At 51.3% G+C, this 18,488-nt stretch overlaps 8 protein-coding genes across 8 annotated transcripts; 4 read left to right on the forward strand and 4 right to left on the reverse strand.

Moving 5' to 3' along the window:
- Positions 1-9: 9 nt before the first annotated feature.
- BDV17DRAFT_64035 (uncharacterized protein) lies at positions 10-923 on the forward strand. Its single transcript, XM_073764878.1, has one exon. The coding sequence runs from the start codon at positions 360-362 to the stop codon at positions 852-854; it is 495 nt and encodes a 164-aa protein (XP_073620460.1). The 5' UTR covers positions 10-359; the 3' UTR covers positions 855-923.
- On the reverse strand, positions 923-1,314 carry BDV17DRAFT_64059 (uncharacterized protein). The gene has a single exon (XM_073764880.1). The coding sequence runs from the start codon at positions 1,205-1,207 to the stop codon at positions 992-994; it is 216 nt and encodes a 71-aa protein (XP_073620461.1). The 5' UTR covers positions 1,208-1,314; the 3' UTR covers positions 923-991.
- BDV17DRAFT_64112 (uncharacterized protein) lies at positions 1,315-3,743 on the reverse strand. Its single transcript, XM_073764881.1, has 3 exons — positions 3,322-3,743; positions 3,105-3,269; positions 1,315-3,051 (listed from the first exon to the last, which is right to left on the reverse strand). Exons 1-3 carry the CDS (start codon positions 3,409-3,411, stop codon positions 1,423-1,425), a joined length of 1,884 nt encoding a protein of 627 aa, XP_073620462.1. The 5' UTR covers positions 3,412-3,743; the 3' UTR covers positions 1,315-1,422.
- Positions 3,744-5,039: 1,296 nt separating this feature from the next.
- Positions 5,040-7,463, reverse strand: BDV17DRAFT_286455 (putative lipase; the record flags this gene model as incomplete). The annotated part of the gene is made up of 4 exons (XM_073760908.1): positions 5,040-5,588; positions 5,655-5,984; positions 7,169-7,231; positions 7,368-7,463. The coding sequence occupies 4 exons, from the start codon at positions 7,461-7,463 to the stop codon at positions 5,040-5,042; spliced, it is 1,038 nt and encodes a 345-aa protein (XP_073620463.1).
- Positions 7,464-9,248: 1,785 nt separating this feature from the next.
- On the forward strand, positions 9,249-11,797 carry BDV17DRAFT_64050 (putative hexokinase). The gene has a single exon (XM_073764879.1). The coding sequence runs from the start codon at positions 9,833-9,835 to the stop codon at positions 11,486-11,488; it is 1,656 nt and encodes a 551-aa protein (XP_073620464.1). The 5' UTR covers positions 9,249-9,832; the 3' UTR covers positions 11,489-11,797.
- A 139-nt stretch (positions 11,798-11,936) lies between these two features.
- Positions 11,937-12,954, reverse strand: BDV17DRAFT_286457 (uncharacterized protein; the record flags this gene model as incomplete). The annotated part of the gene is made up of 3 exons (XM_073760909.1): positions 11,937-12,242; positions 12,321-12,360; positions 12,467-12,954. 3 exons carry the CDS (start codon positions 12,952-12,954, stop codon positions 11,937-11,939), a joined length of 834 nt encoding a protein of 277 aa, XP_073620465.1.
- A 196-nt stretch (positions 12,955-13,150) lies between these two features.
- Positions 13,151-14,588, forward strand: BDV17DRAFT_64258 (cytochrome c oxidase assembly protein COX14). Its single transcript, XM_073764882.1, has 2 exons — positions 13,151-13,625; positions 13,703-14,588. Exons 1-2 carry the CDS (start codon positions 13,304-13,306, stop codon positions 14,185-14,187), a joined length of 807 nt encoding a protein of 268 aa, XP_073620466.1. The 5' UTR covers positions 13,151-13,303; the 3' UTR covers positions 14,188-14,588.
- Positions 14,589-16,477: 1,889 nt separating this feature from the next.
- BDV17DRAFT_250135 (mitochondrial 37S ribosomal protein uS2m) lies at positions 16,478-18,297 on the forward strand. The gene is made up of 3 exons (XM_073756296.1): positions 16,478-16,980; positions 17,048-17,245; positions 17,307-18,297. Exons 1-3 carry the CDS (start codon positions 16,950-16,952, stop codon positions 18,161-18,163), a joined length of 1,086 nt encoding a protein of 361 aa, XP_073620467.1. The 5' UTR covers positions 16,478-16,949; the 3' UTR covers positions 18,164-18,297.
- Positions 18,298-18,488: the final 191 nt, after the last annotated feature.

The raw sequence follows: 18,488 nt of genomic DNA on the forward strand, positions 1-18,488 counted from the left end.
CATTCTCATGCCTTTTTTCTGTGCTCTACTTTCAGCGTTACTGAGCCTTCTCAGACCAGATCTTTACTCAATCCTTGGCACATCAAGCTCATACAAAACCTCCAACGAACTCATCTCGTGCACTCCTCTCACCACTCCCACAACTCCCACCATGCGACACAATTACGCATGCTTTTCTTTTAAGTTCTGCTCTCGATATAACCGAAAATTTGTCAGACTGAATTCCTATTCTCAGTCTCTAGCATCTCAATTTCATTCAAAACCTTCAACAACCTCACCTCGTCCGCTCTCCTTACCACTCCCACAACTCCTACAACTTCCACCACGTAACACATCTACGCCAGCCTTTCTTTTGTATTATGCTCTCAGTGTCAAACCTTCCCCAAGCAAGTTTCGAGCTTCAATCTCGAGAACATCAAATTCAAGCAAAAACCTTTGGCAGCCTCACCTCCTATACACCCACCACACAACACACCCATCTACGAAACACCACGAATCCTCTCTCTACACTTCCATCTTCAACCAAAGATAGAGATGAGCCTGAGAGCCGAACTCCGCAACCAAATATACAGCTACGTCTTCACCCCCCAACGAGTCGAAATCAGCCGTTCGCTCGACACAACACATCCTACCCCACAAACACCACCGGCTTTCCCACGTCTTCCTCCCGCCGCGCGATCCAGAGACACAGATTCTCACAGCCCTGCCCAAGGACAAAAAGACACAGACTCAGCTATCTCTCCCTTTCGTCTGTAAACAGTCCTACGCTGATACGTTGTGCCTTCTCTATGCGTGCCGCAGTTCCTGTTTACGTCTCCGAAATGCGTGAAAAGATTCCTGTGGAAGACACCTAAGCACGCGCAGGCTGCAATAACGCATATTGAGCTCCATCACACGATTAACAATGAGCCACATTTGACTGCTTTCAGGGGACTGAAGCTGAAAGCGGATAAAGGATGGTACGAGCTCTACGAGCAAATCACGCTTAACTTTAAGGCGTCCATGTCAACATGAAGGTGTTTACAGATGCACCAGTTGGACTTGAAGTCGGGGAGTCCTGGTCGCAGCCAATTCTTGCTTTGGGTAGAGGGAAGGCGAAGGATGGGAAAGGGGGTGCGTTGCGGTTTGCGAGGGTGCGGTTGACGACTGATTGGTTTGATGGGGATAAAGTGAGAGAGGTGGAGATACAGCTTGAGAAGGAGCTCATGAACCCGATTGCGATGCAGATTCGTGAGGGTGAGAGGGTTGCGAGGGAGTTGGCTGGGCCGCAGAAGGCGGGTAAAGTGCTGAGGTTGGTTTTTAATTAGGTCGGCGTTACAGATTCACTTTGAGATGGAGTTCGGTCGAGATCTTTATTAAGGTGGTATGCATGTACGTAAATCATGTCTGATACAGGAAGTGAAGCGGTCAAGCTGTTCTGTTCTATGTAGACGCCATAGGCTGGCGCTCTGCCTCGTCGGATGGGACTTCGTAGTAAGTCTTTGTGCGACGTCTCCGGAGGCCATAGTATGTGCAGGCGAATATCCCACCCACAGAGCCGGCGAGGAGGATAAAGATCAAGAGCCCACCCACGCCGCGAACGAACTCAAAGGCCTTCTCTACGGCCTTGGCTGCCTCCTCGGGGTCAATGTGGGACTCCTCCGTATCCATATCACCCATGTCCATACCTTCCGCGTAGGTATGTGTCTCGCCCACATCTGCTGGTTCTTCTTTGGTCGAGTACAAGTTCGACGGGTCGTCGGGAATTGGCTGGTCCGAGCCCTGGAACCCCGCGAGTTTCCAGTTGCTGGGTGTTTCTGTCCGGTGGACGTCTGACTTGCCTAGGTGGTTGCCATCCTTGTCGAGCGCTTCCACGGACACCCAGTCCAGGTACCCGTCGGCGATGTACATCGTCTCAAAGTCAGTCTTGGTTGTGTCGCCAATCAGCACCGGGACGCCGTCCTCCGCAGACCGAGCGTAGAATCTCCAGGTTGCAATGTCTGTAGCTCCGTTCCAGCTGACGTGGATAATGGTAGTCATGTCGTTCTCGTCCGTGCCGTAGACAGACGATACCACGTCAGGTGGCGTGTTGGGCCGTCCGACAAACGGGAACTTCCACGACCGGTAGGAAGAAAGGCGCGTTGAGACGAACTTGGCTTCCATGAGAAGATGGCCGTCCAAGTCGTGTTCGCTCTGGTAGCCACGCTCGCTCCAGCCGACAAAAGTATTGCCGTTGGGCAGGGTCTGGACGTTACCACGTAACCGGGTCAGACCACCATCGGGTCGGTTGATGCGCTTGATCACCTTTGCAGTCATGGGCGAAGCGGCGCTGTCAATTTCGACATAAAGCGCGGACGAGACTTCCTCTTCTGCCTCTAATTCATCCGAGGCATTGTTCAAGAAGGAAATGACGTGGTGAGTTCCATTTGACTCGATGAACTGCGCGTGGTGCTGCTTGGAGAAGGTGAAATCCAGGTCAAAGTCCGAATATCTTCCACCCAGTCGCCAGGCAATCTCGCCCTCGCTAGTGATATAGTAGATTGTGTTGGCAAACCGAGCTGACAGGAGATAGTCCCCAACCGAATTCTTGTCGACAGAGTTGACGTGGATGTAATCCCAGCCAGGCCGGTTGGCAGGGTACGAATTCTGGTAGACCTTCACCGATTCGTCGACAAAAACTTTGTTAAAGGAGCTCCATTCGAACAAAACCTCACCAGTCGCAGTGTCCAGCTCAAGCAGGCCGCCGGATATGATCCAGCTGAAATCCTGGGGTCGATCAAGTGCAGACAGGTCAGTGTACTCAGACTTGTACAGACAAGCGAGAGCAGACTTTCCCCCTTCTAGAACCTTGAACTCGTGCATATTGAACGCACTCAAGTCGTTAACGACGCCGGTCTTGTACTTTTGCTCGTAGTGCTGGTCCAGAACATAGCCATATCCCTTGTCCGTGCCGTCATCCGCGTACTGATGCTGCAGGATGAACGAGAGATAGGATTCGCCATCAATGTCAGCAACTCTGAAGTCGAAAGCGTTCCGGTTGTCGAATTGGGGAGATCCGGCCCAGATAAGAACCTTAAAAGTCGTCAGCTCTGCGATCCAGATCAAAGAGCTGGGATGATACATACGCCATCTCCATCATATATCGTCGGTCCTACTTGATAAGGGATCCACTGCTTGGTGGGAACTTCAGGTTCAATAATCCCATAAGGCGCAACAAACCAATATCCCGGGGCCACGGCCTCTCGGTCATGGTAGGAGATGTCAAATTTCAATGCGCGCACTTTTGGAAGCTGAGCAGGTTAGTAATTGAAGACCAGGCGGTGGAAAGGACCGCAACCATACCGTGACGAAAGACATCAAATCATCATCGTCACCAGCGTCCGCAAAAACGCGGCCAAAGGCAAGTGATAACAGGATCGAAGAAAACAGCATATCGAAAGAGTGGCCAGGAAGAACCTTCCTTAAGTATGGTGAAATATAGACACGAAGAATAAAATACTCGCTGAAACGATTAGAGCATAAATATGGCGGTTTGTACAGAACCCGCCTCAACGCCGGAGGCGAACAAGAACAGAACAGACTCTCAGCGTTATTGCTGAGCTTATGAAGAAAAAACCAGCGTGTTGTCGAAGAAGAAGTTGTTGAGAAAGGAGAGACGGCAAAGGCCTCCGAGTTCGCAAGACTACTCCTACTCCGTAACTGTTGCAGCAAGGCAATCTCCGCAAAAAAAATGGCCAGTGACAACGCAAGCGCTGAGATGGATGCTGACGATCGAATGGGGCGGACGCTCTTGGCAGCATCCTGAGTGGAGCTGACAAGTCCAATTTTGACATACTCAGTCGTAGGGCGAAGTCTCGAAAACTGTCTGGTGTCCTCCGGTGGCGGCCGGATGCTTCGCAGACGCGCAATGCTCGGTTTCAGTCTCTTGATTAGGATAGGTTAGGGCCGTCTTCGCGTGCTGTTGCTGCCCTGAAAGAGGACAATCAACGATGGATTGGTTGTTGGTTTCGGCAAAATAAGAATGTCAAACTGTATACTGAGTTTGACAAACCTCGTCTAGGTGCGCGAGCTTGGCAAGCCGATCGACCCGGAAGTTTCAGCACACGAGACGGGGACTCCTCGTATAGATAGATCGTGGCCGTGGGTCATAACTCGTAACTTCGTATGCAGCATATTGCAGCATCTGTGATCTTGAGGAAGGCCTCGTGGATGTGTCCACAATATACGAAGCGAACCGTGCCGCCTGGGGCGCTTTTCTTGGTCGGCAATTGACCGTTTCGCAGCGCATTGGACTAAGGAGTTCAACTCACGGATCAGGGGTTGAATCCATCAAAGATTGTGGCAATCGAGTCAGCAATTATCCGTTGCTTTGCTTCGACTCGACTCTGAAGCGTCGATGCTGGGAAAGCAGGCAGGAAGCAATCAGTATGCCAGCAAATTATGCTGGTTTTCATCTTGGTTTGCGAGCGCCCGTCCAAGCTTTTGAGACGCTGACCGAGGGGCAGTGTCGGTAACCCGGGGCTGCATGAACGCCGTTTTGCATTGTCATGATCATCGTGCAATAAAACGTCCAGCCGTTTCAGAAAAGCAAGGCCGACGTTCAGGGGGAAGAGAGGAAGCTTCCAATCAGTCGATGGATTGATGGTTCGGCCACGTGATGGACGGCCTCCTCTGAGACTGCTTTCCTTGGGTTCTTTGAGTCCTCGACAGGCGACGTGATATATAAAGTCTTGACATGAAGATCTCAAGATTGCGACATCGTAGCCCTACATGACGAAATGATCCACTCTGCAAACATATCTCGTTCAAGCTCGATCCTAGGCACCAGCGATTCGATTTAGTGTGTTGTTGTATTATCTTTCATTCGTTGCTTTTATTTCCTCGTATTTATGTACTTGACTTCGTCTCAGATGCTGTACCCACTTCTCATTGAAGCTATATTCTATATACGAATTCTTGGAGAGTTTTAGCGACCATGACAATTACAGAGCATAGCTTGCGACAGATGGCTCCCCGAGGGGTTTCGGCGTAAACGCGAGAATCGCAACCAGCAAAAGCCCCTATGATCCCAGCAAATCATCCGCTGCAAGCTGAGGCGCGATCACGTCCGCACACACCTTCTCGGTGTCAATTCGCGAGATATCTCCGGGCCCTCCATGGCGGAGTGCGTCCGCTGCCAAAGCCCAAGTCAAGGGCCTGTACAGCATGCCTTCGTGCGTATAAACGCCACCAGCAGGCTGGCCGGCGCAGACGGTCTGTGCGTGGTTGTTAGATACGCCGACCTTTCGAGAATCATTGAGTATAGCTGAAGTATTCGTGCCGCTCTGTGGCTGCACAATCTCATCGAAGATAGAGTATAGGGTGGTCGTCGGGACGTACGCGGAGTCACTTCCATCGACGTCACTTCCATCGGCCCTCAGGACGTCGATGGATTCTGTCTTATATCTCTGCTGAAAGAGTGCAGGTGTGCAGAAGATACCAGTAAGTAGTGGGCAGACCGAATCGGCGATCACTGTGCCGCGAAAATCGGGGCTGATGGCGATGAAATTGTCAACCACTTCCCTAGTGGTCGGCCAGTACTTGAACAACCATTGGGTGTTAAGGTTGCCCTGCGATTAAGCAATAACGGTAACATTGGACTGAGTCACGACAGAGATATAGTTGATGGCGTATACGATGTATTCTGATGTCACCTGGACGTCTGCCAAAGAGGTGCCCGGTATGTTGGCCCAGACTACATCCTCCTCCGTTCTGAAAGGGTATATGTCTGCCCCAGTCACTGCAGGGTCCTTGTTGTCCATAGAATTCAGTTCTAGGTCGAGGTATCCGTTCAAAAGGTTCAAGATGTCGCCTGGGATCGCTCCGGACACGGTAAGGCTGACATCGATGTCAAGCAAGTTTGTCTTTCCACCAATGGCGACCTGGACCTTATCCCACGCATCCTCAACAGATTGGTCCTCGCCCGGATTCCCGCTCGTGATATATCTCAACAACGACGCGGCAGTCTGATAACTTATTGTGGTCAACGGACGGGTGGTCTGCAACGGATGGGTCGTTCGCGGCCAGTGACAGTATCGAAGCTATGTCATGGCTTACTGGCTGGACTAGTTCGGAGGCCAATGGACTGGCCGAAACGGTGGCAGAGGGTGCCAATGCAGCACTCAAAAAGCGCAGCGACGCTCATTGTGAGAACGGCGGCCTGGTCCGGCAGACTGGGGAAACATCTCAGGAGCAAGATGAGCACATATTATAAGCATAATGCGTGGCGCCGAAAGATCAGGATTTGGCCATGCTATATGGGGCATATCAAAGATATACAGACTGCACATGAGACTACTGCAGGGCATCAACCAATTGGCTTTGGAGAGCTACAAAGCTAGCTGGGAAACATCATCCATCGAATTAGGCCTTTCAGGTACCTGGATCCTGATGCCTTGGTTGTTAAACATTTTCAAGGTACTGTCCGCTTTCCTTGGAAGTGCTCTCGCGAACCGTGGTTGTTGAGCTCCGAACCAGTCGACGAAATTGGAATCGCCAACGGTCGAGCCAGCCTTCAATTCTGAGCTCCAAATGGCATTGTCAGCGAAAACCCCGCACGCTGAATCGCTGTACTCTGCATGTCACAGGCCCACGATTCACATCTAGTAAATGATAAGGTTGCTTAGCGCAACACTCTCTTTATCATAATCTAGGACGGGAGCGTGGGTTAACACTATGAGGAGTACCTGCTCGAGCTTATGAAGTGAGCACAAGATTCGACAGTACTTACATATCTAATTTTCAGCGCATCGGAAATCGTAGCCAGCACTAGGGCTCGATCCGACGATTCGCAGGCGAGGTAGTAAAGCAATATATTTCCGATCAACCCAGTATGCACCAATCTTCGGGGAGAACAAATTATACCAGTAAATTGATCGAAGCTGAGAAATACAAACTACACAGACCATAAACATACAGTACAACAAATAACTCTTATTCATCCGGCTGCGTCTTCTCCAAGGTTCCCGGATTATGCGCGACTCGATGACCATGTTGGTCGTTGTATATGATCTAGGTACAGTCAGATTAGCCTGGGCTTGAACCAGCCACTTCTAGGTTTATTGATATATAGTCGGTCTTCGATAGCCGTACAGCATTGAGCGAGACAGTTTCTAGACGATCTGGAGTCTGGAGGTGGAGTACTTCATACCTTAGGAGGGTTCTTCACGTCTTCCTGCTCTGCGGTCGCCTCGTCAGTGACTATTTTCTCGACCTGTCGAGTTCGATATCAGCACGTGCGCTCAGAAACGATTCATGTCCATGTCCAGGGAATATAGGGAAACAGGTAGGTTCCGTATGAGGTACGTATCTTGCCCTACTGGCACAGCATAGGGATGTTAGATATATACCTTTCCCTGATGAGAACCGCCACGTATTCTCGTGAAGACGTAGTCGCCCTCCTTGATCTCTTCGCCGTGCTTATCTTGGACTTTTGATGCTGGCATTTTGTGCTTCTCTCCTGCTTGGATATGTGGATGATGATTGGAAAGACTACAGTATTTACGGGCAGGCTATGTAAACCGGGTGTGATGTCACTTGGTCGTCACGATGTGGCCTATATAGTGTACCCGGTCTACGGAGCATGGTTGAAGTTTGACCAGAGGACGTATGTTGGAGCGCATTGTGATCTATCTCCCAGGTCATTCCATGGTGCGAACTACAGGGTATGCGGTTTGGCATTCGACTCCGCGCGACTAGGGCTACGTACTTTCGTAGTCTAGACAAACCTTTGACAGGCGACCCTTTTGTGCAACACTTATACCGTCACGAATTAAGCGGGCTGTCCGAGACTGCTACTATGCCCTGGATCGGCGAACAGTGGGAGTACAGACTGCAGAGTACGGAGTACTCCGTATTTTGTCTCCAGGATACCCTGCATGAGAGGTCGGCAACCTGTCACGGATGAACGTCTAAAGCTGCATGGAACGCGTGGAAATTCCGACACATGGCGCGATACCTTCATTGCAGCGGTGAATCCTATCTTGGTCTGACCAAAGACAGATCATACACTGTGTGAGGGGTGTGCGACTCGGCGCAAGGCGAGCTCCGCCTCCGGATGCTACAGTCAAGTCTTGAGTCTCTTGATAGATGGCTGGGCAGTTGGTCGCGTGGTTATATCGTTTCCGCAGAGCGCCAAGGGACCTGGAATGAAGGGGGAGGGGTAGGTAAGCAATTTGCAGTGAAGCCACCACCGGGAGGCATGGTGTTGATAAACAGACGCGTCGAGTGAAGCAATCAAAGGTCTGGGCGTGGCCGGTCGGGTGTAACAGTTGCCGCTATCGTGATTAGACCGACTACCACCGTTGCACCCGCCACCGTCACATACTATCGCCAGTCACCACCCCTTCACACTCCCAATTACTCTGGCGAGCTCAGTATTGGGGGATCAAGACACCTGACCATCCCTGTGTAAGGATGAGGAACCATGTCTGCTCTGTCCTCCCAATTCACCCCAAAAAAGCCAAGTCTCGGTAATCCGGCCGTGGGTTCATTGGGCTGCGGCTGCCATGCGAGATCTGCGGAAAAGAAGATACGAGACGGAGGCAAAACCGTAATTATGCACCTACATTGCTCGGAAACCGCTGGATGAGATGTACTCTGTGAAACATTTCTGTATTTATCAATGCAACTCTGATGGTCCACCATAAATAGGCCCACCCGTGACTTGACTTTGAGGCTCGAGCTTTGCTGGAGCCTGGATAGGAGTTCGATGGCGAAGATTTAGCTCAGGTGGTGAATTTGGGGTAATTGGAGATCCCCAATGGCAACTGATACTGGCAACTTGAGTCCGTGATAAGGTGCGATAGCAGTGAAGGTGAAGATGCACAGGTAGTACTCTCAAGTCAGCTCTAGTTTTTATCAATCTTAGCTGCTCCGCAGGTACCTTCCTGATCCAGGAAAAGCAACCGCATCCACAACTGAGGTCGCAGCGCACAGTCTCCACCGGACTCTTCACTGGTATTTACCGTACCTGACCGATATCGCTCCCAGACTCAAACGACGCTCTTTCACAACTGATCAGTGACCGTTCGAGAATGGAGGGATGACTTCCTTCTCGATCTACTTCCTGCCTCTTATCTCTTCTTCGCCATAGATTTTCCATCTGCGGACTTCACTGTTGACCCTTAACCCCAGTCAAGAATGATACGCATTGGCTGTTGATCCATGCCTCCGCTGCCGTTCATCTTGCACAACCAGACAACACCATTATTTCTCTTCACAAACATTCCGAGGTCAACCTGGAACATTGAGCAATACGACTACTAATACTACGACTCCCTGCTACCACGCCAAACGGCGAACCGCATCCACTCTACCCACCTACTATCAGATCTCGCTGTCAGCCCTTCTCGGCAGGGCCCAACGACTGTGACAAGACCACCCTTGGCCTCGCCGACTGACACTCTGCAGGTTCAACAACCTGCATTATTCACGTTATTGTTGTCAACGAGTCCCACTACCTTGCCGGTGCCTTCACTAAGTCCCACTGCCGGCAGCCCCTCGACCTCCTCCGTGGTGTTAGTGTTACCTTGAGTCTCAGACAGACGCTGCTACTTTAATCCTAGCATCCGAGAAGCATCGCTGTCCACCTGAACAACTCACAATTCACAATTCCTAATTCAATTCCTGCGTCTGGAGTCTTCAACATTCTTAATATTCCGCTACCCGTCCTCATGGCTTTCTGATCATCCCACGCGCCCTGATAAGCTTATATCAACACTCTTTCAACCACTACTTAATCTGCTTAACCAACGTCGATCGGCCCATTTTAACTCCAATTCAGGAAATTGTCCGATCAGCAAACACTTCAACAATGTCAAACCCTCTCGCCAAAGTCCTGCATAGGATGCAGGCACTCTTTTCCAACATTGTCGCCGCTCTGGAGACAATGCTGTTGTTCCCATCACTATTCCGCGACCCTTCGCGTAAGGGACGGAGGTCATCTCATTCGTCGTTCTGGCGGCGACGGGCCCTCACTGTCTTTGCCGACAAGATTGAGCGCCTGTTTTCCAAGCCTTTGACTTTGAAAAATATGCTTACCATGTCAGAGAACATTCGGGGCCAGTTTAGAACCGGCTTAGAATCCAGCCCGGTCTGTATGCTGCCGTCTTACAACATTGCTCTACCGTCTGGGCTGGAGACAGGAACGTTTCTGGCTCTTGATGTTGGCGGTTCGACGATGCGAGTGGCTTTGATCGAACTGCGTGGACAAGGAAAGATGGAAGTTCTCCGTGTATCCTCTTCACCCATTGACAACGAGGTGAAACTGCTTGAGGGCACTCTGTTCTTTGACTGGATGGCCGGAAAGATCGAGGAGATGCTACGCGATGTGGGCACGTACTATGGGCGCGAAGACGCTCCCCTGTCTATGGGGCTGTCATGGTCTTTTCCAATTGAACAAACTTCGATCAGCAGTGGGTTAGTCATTCACATGGGCAAAGGGTTCTTGTGCTCCATGGGCACTGTCGGACAAGAATTAGGCGGCCTTATTGTCCAGTCATGTCAGAAGCGTAGCCTCAACGTTCGAGTGGATGCAATTGTGAACGACAGCTCTGCTACGCTGCTCTCGCGAGCCTACGTCGACCCCGATACGCGCATGTCTCTGATTCTTGGAACCGGGACCAACGTGGCTATACATTTCCCTGTCCATGCTATTGGCCTGAGCAAGTTTGGTTTAAGACCGGCCGGCTGGTTCGACTATGCTAAACATGTCATAGTCAACAGCGAGATGAGTATGTTTGGCGGCGGAGTCTTGCCGATGACACGATGGGACGACACCCTCAACCGCACCCACCTCAGACCCGACTATCAACCACTGGAATACATGGCCACCGGACGCTATCTCGGCGAAATCGTTCGGCTCATCATTGTCGAGGCAGTTGAGGCTGCAGGGCTTTTCGGAGGAGAGTTACCTCATTCCATGCGAGATGCTTATTCATTCGACACCAGCATAGTTGCGTTCATCGAGGCCGATAATTCACCTCTTTTGAAAGCGTCAGCCACCCTTCTCCAAAAGGAACATACTTTCACCAGCCCACCTTCTCCAGACGACCTCGAGTTCCTTCTACGGGTGTGCCGTACCGTCTCCAAGCGAGCAGCCGGGTACCTTGCCACAGCAATTCATAGCATGTGGTGCCTGCGCAACGAGACCGAATTCCCCGACTCTCTTCCCTCGCCGTCCCTCAAGGAACCTCGTGCAGTGACAGTCACAGAGAGCGGAAGCGACTCTAACTGCCTATCTATCGCATGCGATGGTAGCGTTATCAACAAGTATCCTGGCTTCAAGGACCGCTGCCAACTTTACCTCAACCAGCTCACGCAGGAGACAAGCGCATCGAAGGGAATGCAGGCCTCGGACGATACCCCATTTATCCGTCTAGAGCCTGCACCAGAGAGCGCCATCTTCGGTGCAGCCGTTGCGGTTGCCGTCGCAGTCGCTGAGAAGAAGCCTGATCAGACGGTTCTGTGAGGGCTCGTCACCATGGAAACTTCATTTGCATTGGACGGTGTTCTGTTGTCGGTGTCGATATCCTGATTTCTTCTTCTTACGTCATGCATGTTCTTCATTGTGCGGTGTTCCGGGTCTCATTGTGATTGTTATTGTCAACTATGCTTGACTGCATATACGACTTCGTGTTAGGAGCATTGATTCCAGGCAAAGGAATAGAGGGTAGCAATGGTGTACATAATGATAGTTCATATGTAGCATGTGACTAAATTAAACATTCAATAGTCATTACGGGCTTAGTAGTGATTGACTGTTAATGGAGCAAATCCCAACTAGGTCTACAGCACAATTTACCGGGTAACCCCAACTCTCTAAGTATCGTGGAAGTTTTCTATGTAGTATAGTGATTTCGCCTCGTCGCGGGCGCCAAAAACCAAAAGAAGCTTGTATTGTAAGTAGTCTGGTATTTTTACTCCCGACAAAGATCCTGCAACAACTCCAGCATTCTTCTCTGCAGCGCCAACAGTTCATCCATAGATAACTTCCCTTGTTTATCTGCCGTAGTCGGTGTACCAGCATGATCATCACCCGAAGCTTCAGAAGGCATCTTTTTCCCTGCCGGGGCCTCTCCCGAGATAACGAGACTCTTGCTCAGACAGAAAAACGGGACATCCAGGGCTTTGAGCTCCACGAGCATGGCGTCGGCCATTTGTCGCGATGCTCTGTGAACTTTGGTGTCGTAGCTGCTGAGTTCCGTGGCGTCTTCCGCGGCTGTCTGTTTTTCTGTTAGTGAGTTTAAACTACATGGGTTGGGGGTAATTGAGATATGATGGTTAGGTCGGGTCTGACTTACAGAAACCTCCTTCTCATCTACCGGTGCACCGACTTTGCGTCTGCATTTTATGTCAATAGCGTTAGCATTAGCATCCAGTCCAGTCCAGCCCAACAACCATACTAAGCCAAACCCCTAAAAATTGAAATAGAAGAAAAAGAACATACAAAACCTCATCCAACTCCCTCTTCTTCTCCTTCCTCGTACTCTGCTTCTGCAGCAGGGCTTCGCGGCCCTTCCACCACTGCCGCTCGTGGTCGTGCTGGCGCTGAATGAGATATCGGATGCGCCGCTGTATCTCTTCGTTTTGGGAAACGGTGCGCATGACTTGTTTTAGTGCTGCGGGCCAGGTTGTTATTGTTGATGCGGTTTCTTTGATGTCCTTTGTTTGAGAGTGAGGATGGGGATGGGGTTTGGTGGGTTGTTGAGGGGGTGGTTGTGCCTGAAGTTGAGCTTGAGACTGGGATTGAGGTACAGTTAGAGAATGCGCATCTGGTTGCTCATATTGAGATCCGAGATCATTGTTATGGGCGTTATGGGATGAGAGAACTTGATGTTGAGGCTCATGGGTCTGGCTGCTTGTTTGATTGGAGAATGCGGAGAGTGTCCTAAGGATTGAGTTGAGGTCGGGTGTGTCTTCGTTTTCTGTAGACATTGTATGGATGTAAGTTCGATATTTGCATAAAATGAATATATAGAGGAGATATGTGCAGAGGGAGGTATATATGTGATCTGGAGAAGTAGATGTGGTGGAGTCTTGGCGGGCTAAACCGTGGAAGGACGCGGCGGTCATCCCATCATTCAATCCCAACTTGGCTGAAAATTTCCCGGTTCAAAGACCTCCCATCTAGCTATCGCCGCTGTCCCCAAACAGCCATCTACTCTCTCCTCATGATCAATCCCAGCATATAACTCTGCTTGGTCTGTTTTAATTCTGCTCGATTACTTTCTTCCCTCCCTCCTCTTTCTCCGCTCCCTCGACAATCTTTACATCACACCACGCCATGTCCCGGTCCGCCGCAGACGCAACCCGGTTCACGGCCACAGGGCCCTACGCCAGCTCGAAGCCCAGCGCCCCCTACAAGCTCCCTGGATATATGGCCAAGGAGCAGTCGAAGCCACAGAATAACGGCAATGGCAAAGGCAGCGGACCTGGAGGGAACAAGCAGGAGACACCCAAGGAGAAGGTCGAGCGGCTGCGAGCACAGGCACGGGCGGCCCGGTTAGCACAGTCGACCTCGCGGATGGACTCGGTAGTCGATTTTGGGCGACGGTTCGCGAACAAGGCGCATAAGACGATGGTTTACACACTTATCACCGCATCTGGTACGTGCCTACCTTGATTGTCCAGCGACGCAACTGCGTGGGTAACCAGCAACAAGAGACTAATAAGTGCTGTTTAGGTATCTGCGGCGTGCTCACGGTCTACTCGATGGTTTCCTTAACGTTATACAACCGCCGCCAACGGGCCCTTTGGATAGAGAAGGAATTGCAGACGCTCCATGACGCCCAAGCGGCGTATGTGAGCGGAACTGCGACAGCAGAGCAACTCGAGTTGCTAAAGAAGGAGAAGATCGGCGAGATTGTGAAGCAGAAGCGCGAAGAAGAGAAGGCTCAGCGGCCGTGGAATAGGGCGAAGGCCTTCCTGCTGGGTGGGCTGAAGAATGAAGAGACTCCCTCCTCACCGGAAGCTCCCCCGGCGAGTGTGGAGAGCAATAAGCCTGGGGTTCTAGAGGCTCTCAACTCAGCTGAGTCTAAGCTGACGCCAGCCACTCCCTCCACCTTCGCTCCCGCTGGTCCAGGGCAGCTGGATGCGCTTGCTGAGAACGCAGAAATCGCTGCCAAGCAGACATCGAAGAGCTGGAAGAGCTGGCTCACCGGTCGGTGAATAACCCCTAAAACGGAAAATCAAAACGACGATATTTGTGCATTCGAGTTATAGATTATGCCCGAGCGCCCCACTTGAGAGCTCTCTGAGCTGAGCCTGGAGGACCCCGTTTTTTACTCGGCAGTCGACAAGGCTCGCTTGCCCCCGGCAAACAGTTTCCTTAATTGCATCGCATCCGGTGTCATTATCTTCCGTCTCCCGCTGTAGTTTACCAAGCTCAGGTTGTGGCGTCCTCCGGTGTCTTTTGAGTCCTTGAACCTATGTACTTAATACTGGGTCCGCTTTCTGTGATGTACATATACGGTCTCTCATCTTGGTTAGAAAACTTCAGAAACCCCGGCCATTCAGGAACAGTCAACATCCAACTACTAAGACCCGTGAGGCTGTAAGGCTGTCGGAATTCGGCAACTGACCGGCCACCCCGTAAGGTACTAAGGTTCGTGAATGTCGTTGCCTGTTGCAATTCCGAGTATGGAGTCTGAAAGTGGAATCCAAACTTCTTCAGCCACATTACGCGCACACCGAAGCTTTGCAAAGCCACCAGGAACCCGAGTGCCTAGACGATAATAATAGAATGAGGAAGATGCTTCTCCTTCATGATCGATAAGCAATCCGTGGTTGTTGGCCCGGAACTACTACACGCATACCGACTCCGGTAGGCAGATCGATAATGGAAGTAAGCCACAGTGTGGCTGAGGGTGGTACAAGCAGTATCTACGTAATTTGTCCTTTTGGAAGTTTGGAACGCCGAGAGCGTCCGTGAGCGGTTTCGTCACCCGCCCCTAACTCGATGGAGACTCTATGTGCGCTGCATTTCATCCGGATTGCCCATGCTTGCATAAGATGGCGCAAAATAAATCCTGTCATCCCCTCATCATCCTGCAGGAAATGGAATCTTCTGTGAAACTGCCAGATCCAGAAGGCCGCGTGAAGATCGCGCCTGTCGTTGGCTGGTTCGCGAGTTCGTGCAATCACTGCTGAGTCTCAGCCCTGCGGCACTGAGGGGGCTCAGCCACTCCACCATCCAGCAGGACCTGCACCCCACCGCCATGACTGTATCGAGAAAACGGGAGCCTAGCAATCTTACCTATCGAGCGCCCGCAGATTCCGGGGCGAGATGCCTGCTGTGCCTGTTTGATGACGGTAATTGGCCATGTATTTGTCGGATCTCATGGGCTCGGCGCCTGGTCTGTCCTTTCTTAGCAGTTGTTGGCGGGGTTATGAATCCACGGGCTAGCTAGACTTCTTACTCTATAAAAGGACCTGGATCCCACGGCTCTTCCATCCTCCATCATCAACTCACCATAACTCTTCAGTGTACCTCATCAAACAAACACTACTTCTCAACTTTGCAACTATCCAAACTACTCCCATACCTCACTACATCGTCACAATGTCTGGACCTTACGACAACAACCAGGGTTACTACAACCAGGGTCAGTACCCCCAGCAGGGCTACCCTCAACAGGGCTACGGCCAGCCCCAGTACGGCCAGCCCCAGTACGACCAGTCCCAGTACGACCAGTCCCAGTACGACCAGTCCCACACCCCTCAGCCCTACGACAGCCAGCGCGGTGCTTCCGACTACTACGGCCAACAACACCACCAGCAGGGTCAGTACGGCCAGGACCAATACGGTCAGCACCACCAGCAGCAATACGGCCAGGACCAGTACGGCCAGCCTCAGTATGCATCTCCATCTCTATCCTTCACTCGAACAGATACTAACTACGCTCTCAGATATGGCCAGGAAGGACCCGGTGGCGCACAGGAGGGTGAGCGTGGCCTCGGCGGTGCCGTTGCTGGTGGTCTAGCAGGTGCCTTTGCCGGTCACAAGGTTAACCACGGCTTCCTTGGCACAATCGGTGGTGCCATCGTCGGCAGTCTCGCTCAGGATGCCATCAAGGGCAAGAAGGACAAGAAGGACGAGCACAACCAAGGCTACTACGGCGACCAGTCCCAGTACGGCGGCTCTCACCACTCTGGCCACTCCAGCCACTCGAAGCTCGACTCCCTCGGCAGCTTCTTCAACAAGAAATAAGCGACGACCTTGTTACGGTCACGGCCGCTTGACTTGACTCTCCTTCTCGACTAGGTCTATGAGGTTATGATTGTGGATTACGCGCTTGTCTTGTTACTCTTTGTTCCTTGGCTGGGCTTGTTAGAATAGGCGGGTTGTTTATGAATTCCTTGCGTTGTCTCTTTATTCTTATGTGATATACTGTTGTCTTTTCATGATACCGATGCTGTGTTTCAATACATCGAAGAATGATCGTTTGACCTCAACCTACTTACTAAGGCGTACATCGTAATCAATATCTTGACCGTAGAATGTTCTGCAGGGCTCTATAAGCTTAGTAGCTTCTTGGCCGAGTAGATATCTAGTGTAACAGAATGCTCTTCTAATGCGTGACCATGACCGACATTCGCATGACCTCAAGGCAAATCAATCACGAGCTCAGGCCGTATGATGTTCGATGACTTGAGGATGGGAGGTGTACATCTACCTTCCCGTTAACAAAGATATCGGACCCTGACTCAGAGAAAACCCCTGAAGAAGATTATATTACTTTCTCTGGAATGGTCGATAAAATACTAGATTGCCTGTTGTATTGTAGTGGACAGATCGGGCTAGAGAAAGATATGGCCTCTTGGTGCCTCAGGCATAAATACGCTGCCAAGCTAGCATCAAAAGTTCGGAGGAAGAAACGAATCTCCTGCGGAAAGCCATCGAAATCCAGCCATTCCAAGCACCACCCAACATGATTGTGCGAAAATTATGGGCGCGGCAGAGTGCGTACTCTCATTTTGTTTATTTTATTGTCAGACAGAATGTTGTGCTAATTCTGTACTTTAACAGGCCGCCAGCTGTTCGCTCTCAACCGCCAGGTCTACATTCCGAGAAGATTTCAATCGACAGAGACAGGGACAGAGACGCCGGTTGCGACGATAGCCTATCCCACGATTGAAGAGCCTGGCTCTCGCATACAGGGTGACAGACCTGCCCGAGAAGCACCCGGCACGCCCCTGGAATACCTCGAGCAGCAAGCGAAACAACGTATGCCAGCCTTCTTTCCTTTTGTTTAACCAATTGACTTATCATCCCCTTTTCTCTCTAGGCGGACAATTTCACAAACTGGGTACCTCCGTGACAACCGCCTACAAACCCGAAGATATCATCCGCAGCCCCCCATCCCCCTCCGACGTAACCCTCGAACTCCTCCTCGCCTCGCAAACTCACCTCGGCCACTCTACCTCCCGCTGGAACCCACAGAACTCGCGCTACATCTTCGGTATTCGCGACGGCATCCACATCATCTCGCTTGACATCACAGCCGCATACCTCCGCCGCGCCGCGAAAGTCGTCGAGGAAGTCGCCAGACACGGCGGTCTGATCCTCTTCGCGGGCACGCGACCAGGCCAGAAGCGCATCGTCGTGCGCGCCGCCGAGCTAGCAAAGAGCTACCACATCTTTGAGCGCTGGATTCCCGGGTCGCTCACGAACGGCCAGCAGCTCCTGGGCCACTGTGAGACGAAGGTCGTGAATGCATTTGACGAGGAGCTGCCCGACCATGAGGATTTGCTTCAGAAAAACCCCACACTTAAACCTGACCTGGTTGTCGTCCTGAACCCGCTTGAGAACGAGCCGTTGCTGCACGAGTGCGGTCTCAACAATGTCCCCACGATCGGAATTATCGATACAGACGCCGACGCGACGCGGGTGACGTACCCGATTCCCGCGAACGACGACAGTCTGCGTGCTGTTGGCGTTATTGCGGGTGTGCTGGGGCGCGCCGGTGAAGCTGGCCAGAAGAAGCGGCTGGAGGCTGCGAAGAGGGATATGCAGAAGTTCACTGATCAAACAGAGCAGCAGCGCGAGGAGCTTGAGAAGCGCGAGAGGCGCATGTATGCGAAGTCTGAAGAGGAACTTTTTGCTTCTGTTGGTGAGAACTCCAACAGTGAGAACCAGATCTAGATGCTCTGTTTCGAACTCGTTGGCTTCTGCTTTGCTTCTATGGGAATTGATTTGAGCTTCGATGCATGTATGTATGTATAGATATTGATTGTATGGGTATTGTATCAACAGAATATATTTGATCTCACCACGTACATGGGACATGGAGTTATAGTATACGAAAATTTGGGCTTAGGAGTAATTGCAAAACCACTTTCATCAGTCATTGTCATTGATTAGACAATATCCTCACATCCTCGATACACAATGACCTGAACACCAAGGTCTAGAATGAACTTTTTTTTCTCAAGAACTTTTCCCGTTGCTGAAAGAAGCCGACGTGGAT

The sequence above is a fragment of the Aspergillus undulatus genome, assembly GCF_047715775.1.
Source record: "Aspergillus undulatus strain CBS 261.88 unplaced genomic scaffold BDV17scaffold_2, whole genome shotgun sequence".
Taxonomy (NCBI): Eukaryota; Fungi; Ascomycota; class Eurotiomycetes; order Eurotiales; family Aspergillaceae; genus Aspergillus; species Aspergillus undulatus.

Bases quoted from the DNA above. Each gene is read 5' to 3' on its own strand.
- BDV17DRAFT_250135 (XM_073756296.1), top strand. From the start codon at position 16,950: ATGATTGTGCGAAAATTATGGGCGCGGCAGA. The intron at 16,981-17,047 runs GTGCGTACTCTC...GTACTTTAACAG, and splicing joins AAAATTATGGGCGCGGCAGA to GCCGCCAGCTGTTCGCTCTC. The intron at 17,246-17,306 runs GTATGCCAGCCT...TTTTCTCTCTAG, and splicing joins CGAGCAGCAAGCGAAACAAC to GCGGACAATTTCACAAACTG.
- BDV17DRAFT_64112 (XM_073764881.1), bottom strand. From the start codon at position 3,411: ATGCTGTTTTCTTCGATCCTGTTATCACTTGCCTTTGGCCGCGTTTTT. The intron at 3,270-3,321 runs GTATGGTTGCGG...TAACCTGCTCAG, and splicing joins ATTTGATGTCTTTCGTCACG to CTTCCAAAAGTGCGCGCATT. The intron at 3,052-3,104 runs GTATGTATCATC...ACGACTTTTAAG, and splicing joins CGATATATGATGGAGATGGC to GTTCTTATCTGGGCCGGATC.
- BDV17DRAFT_64035 (XM_073764878.1), top strand. From the start codon at position 360: ATGCTCTCAGTGTCAAACCTTCCCCAAGCAAGTTTCGAGCTTCAATCT.
- BDV17DRAFT_64059 (XM_073764880.1), bottom strand. From the start codon at position 1,207: ATGAGCTCCTTCTCAAGCTGTATCTCCACCTCTCTCACTTTATCCCCA.
- BDV17DRAFT_64050 (XM_073764879.1), top strand. From the start codon at position 9,833: ATGTCAAACCCTCTCGCCAAAGTCCTGCATAGGATGCAGGCACTCTTT.
- BDV17DRAFT_64258 (XM_073764882.1), top strand. From the start codon at position 13,304: ATGTCCCGGTCCGCCGCAGACGCAACCCGGTTCACGGCCACAGGGCCC. The intron at 13,626-13,702 runs GTACGTGCCTAC...AGTGCTGTTTAG, and splicing joins CACACTTATCACCGCATCTG to GTATCTGCGGCGTGCTCACG.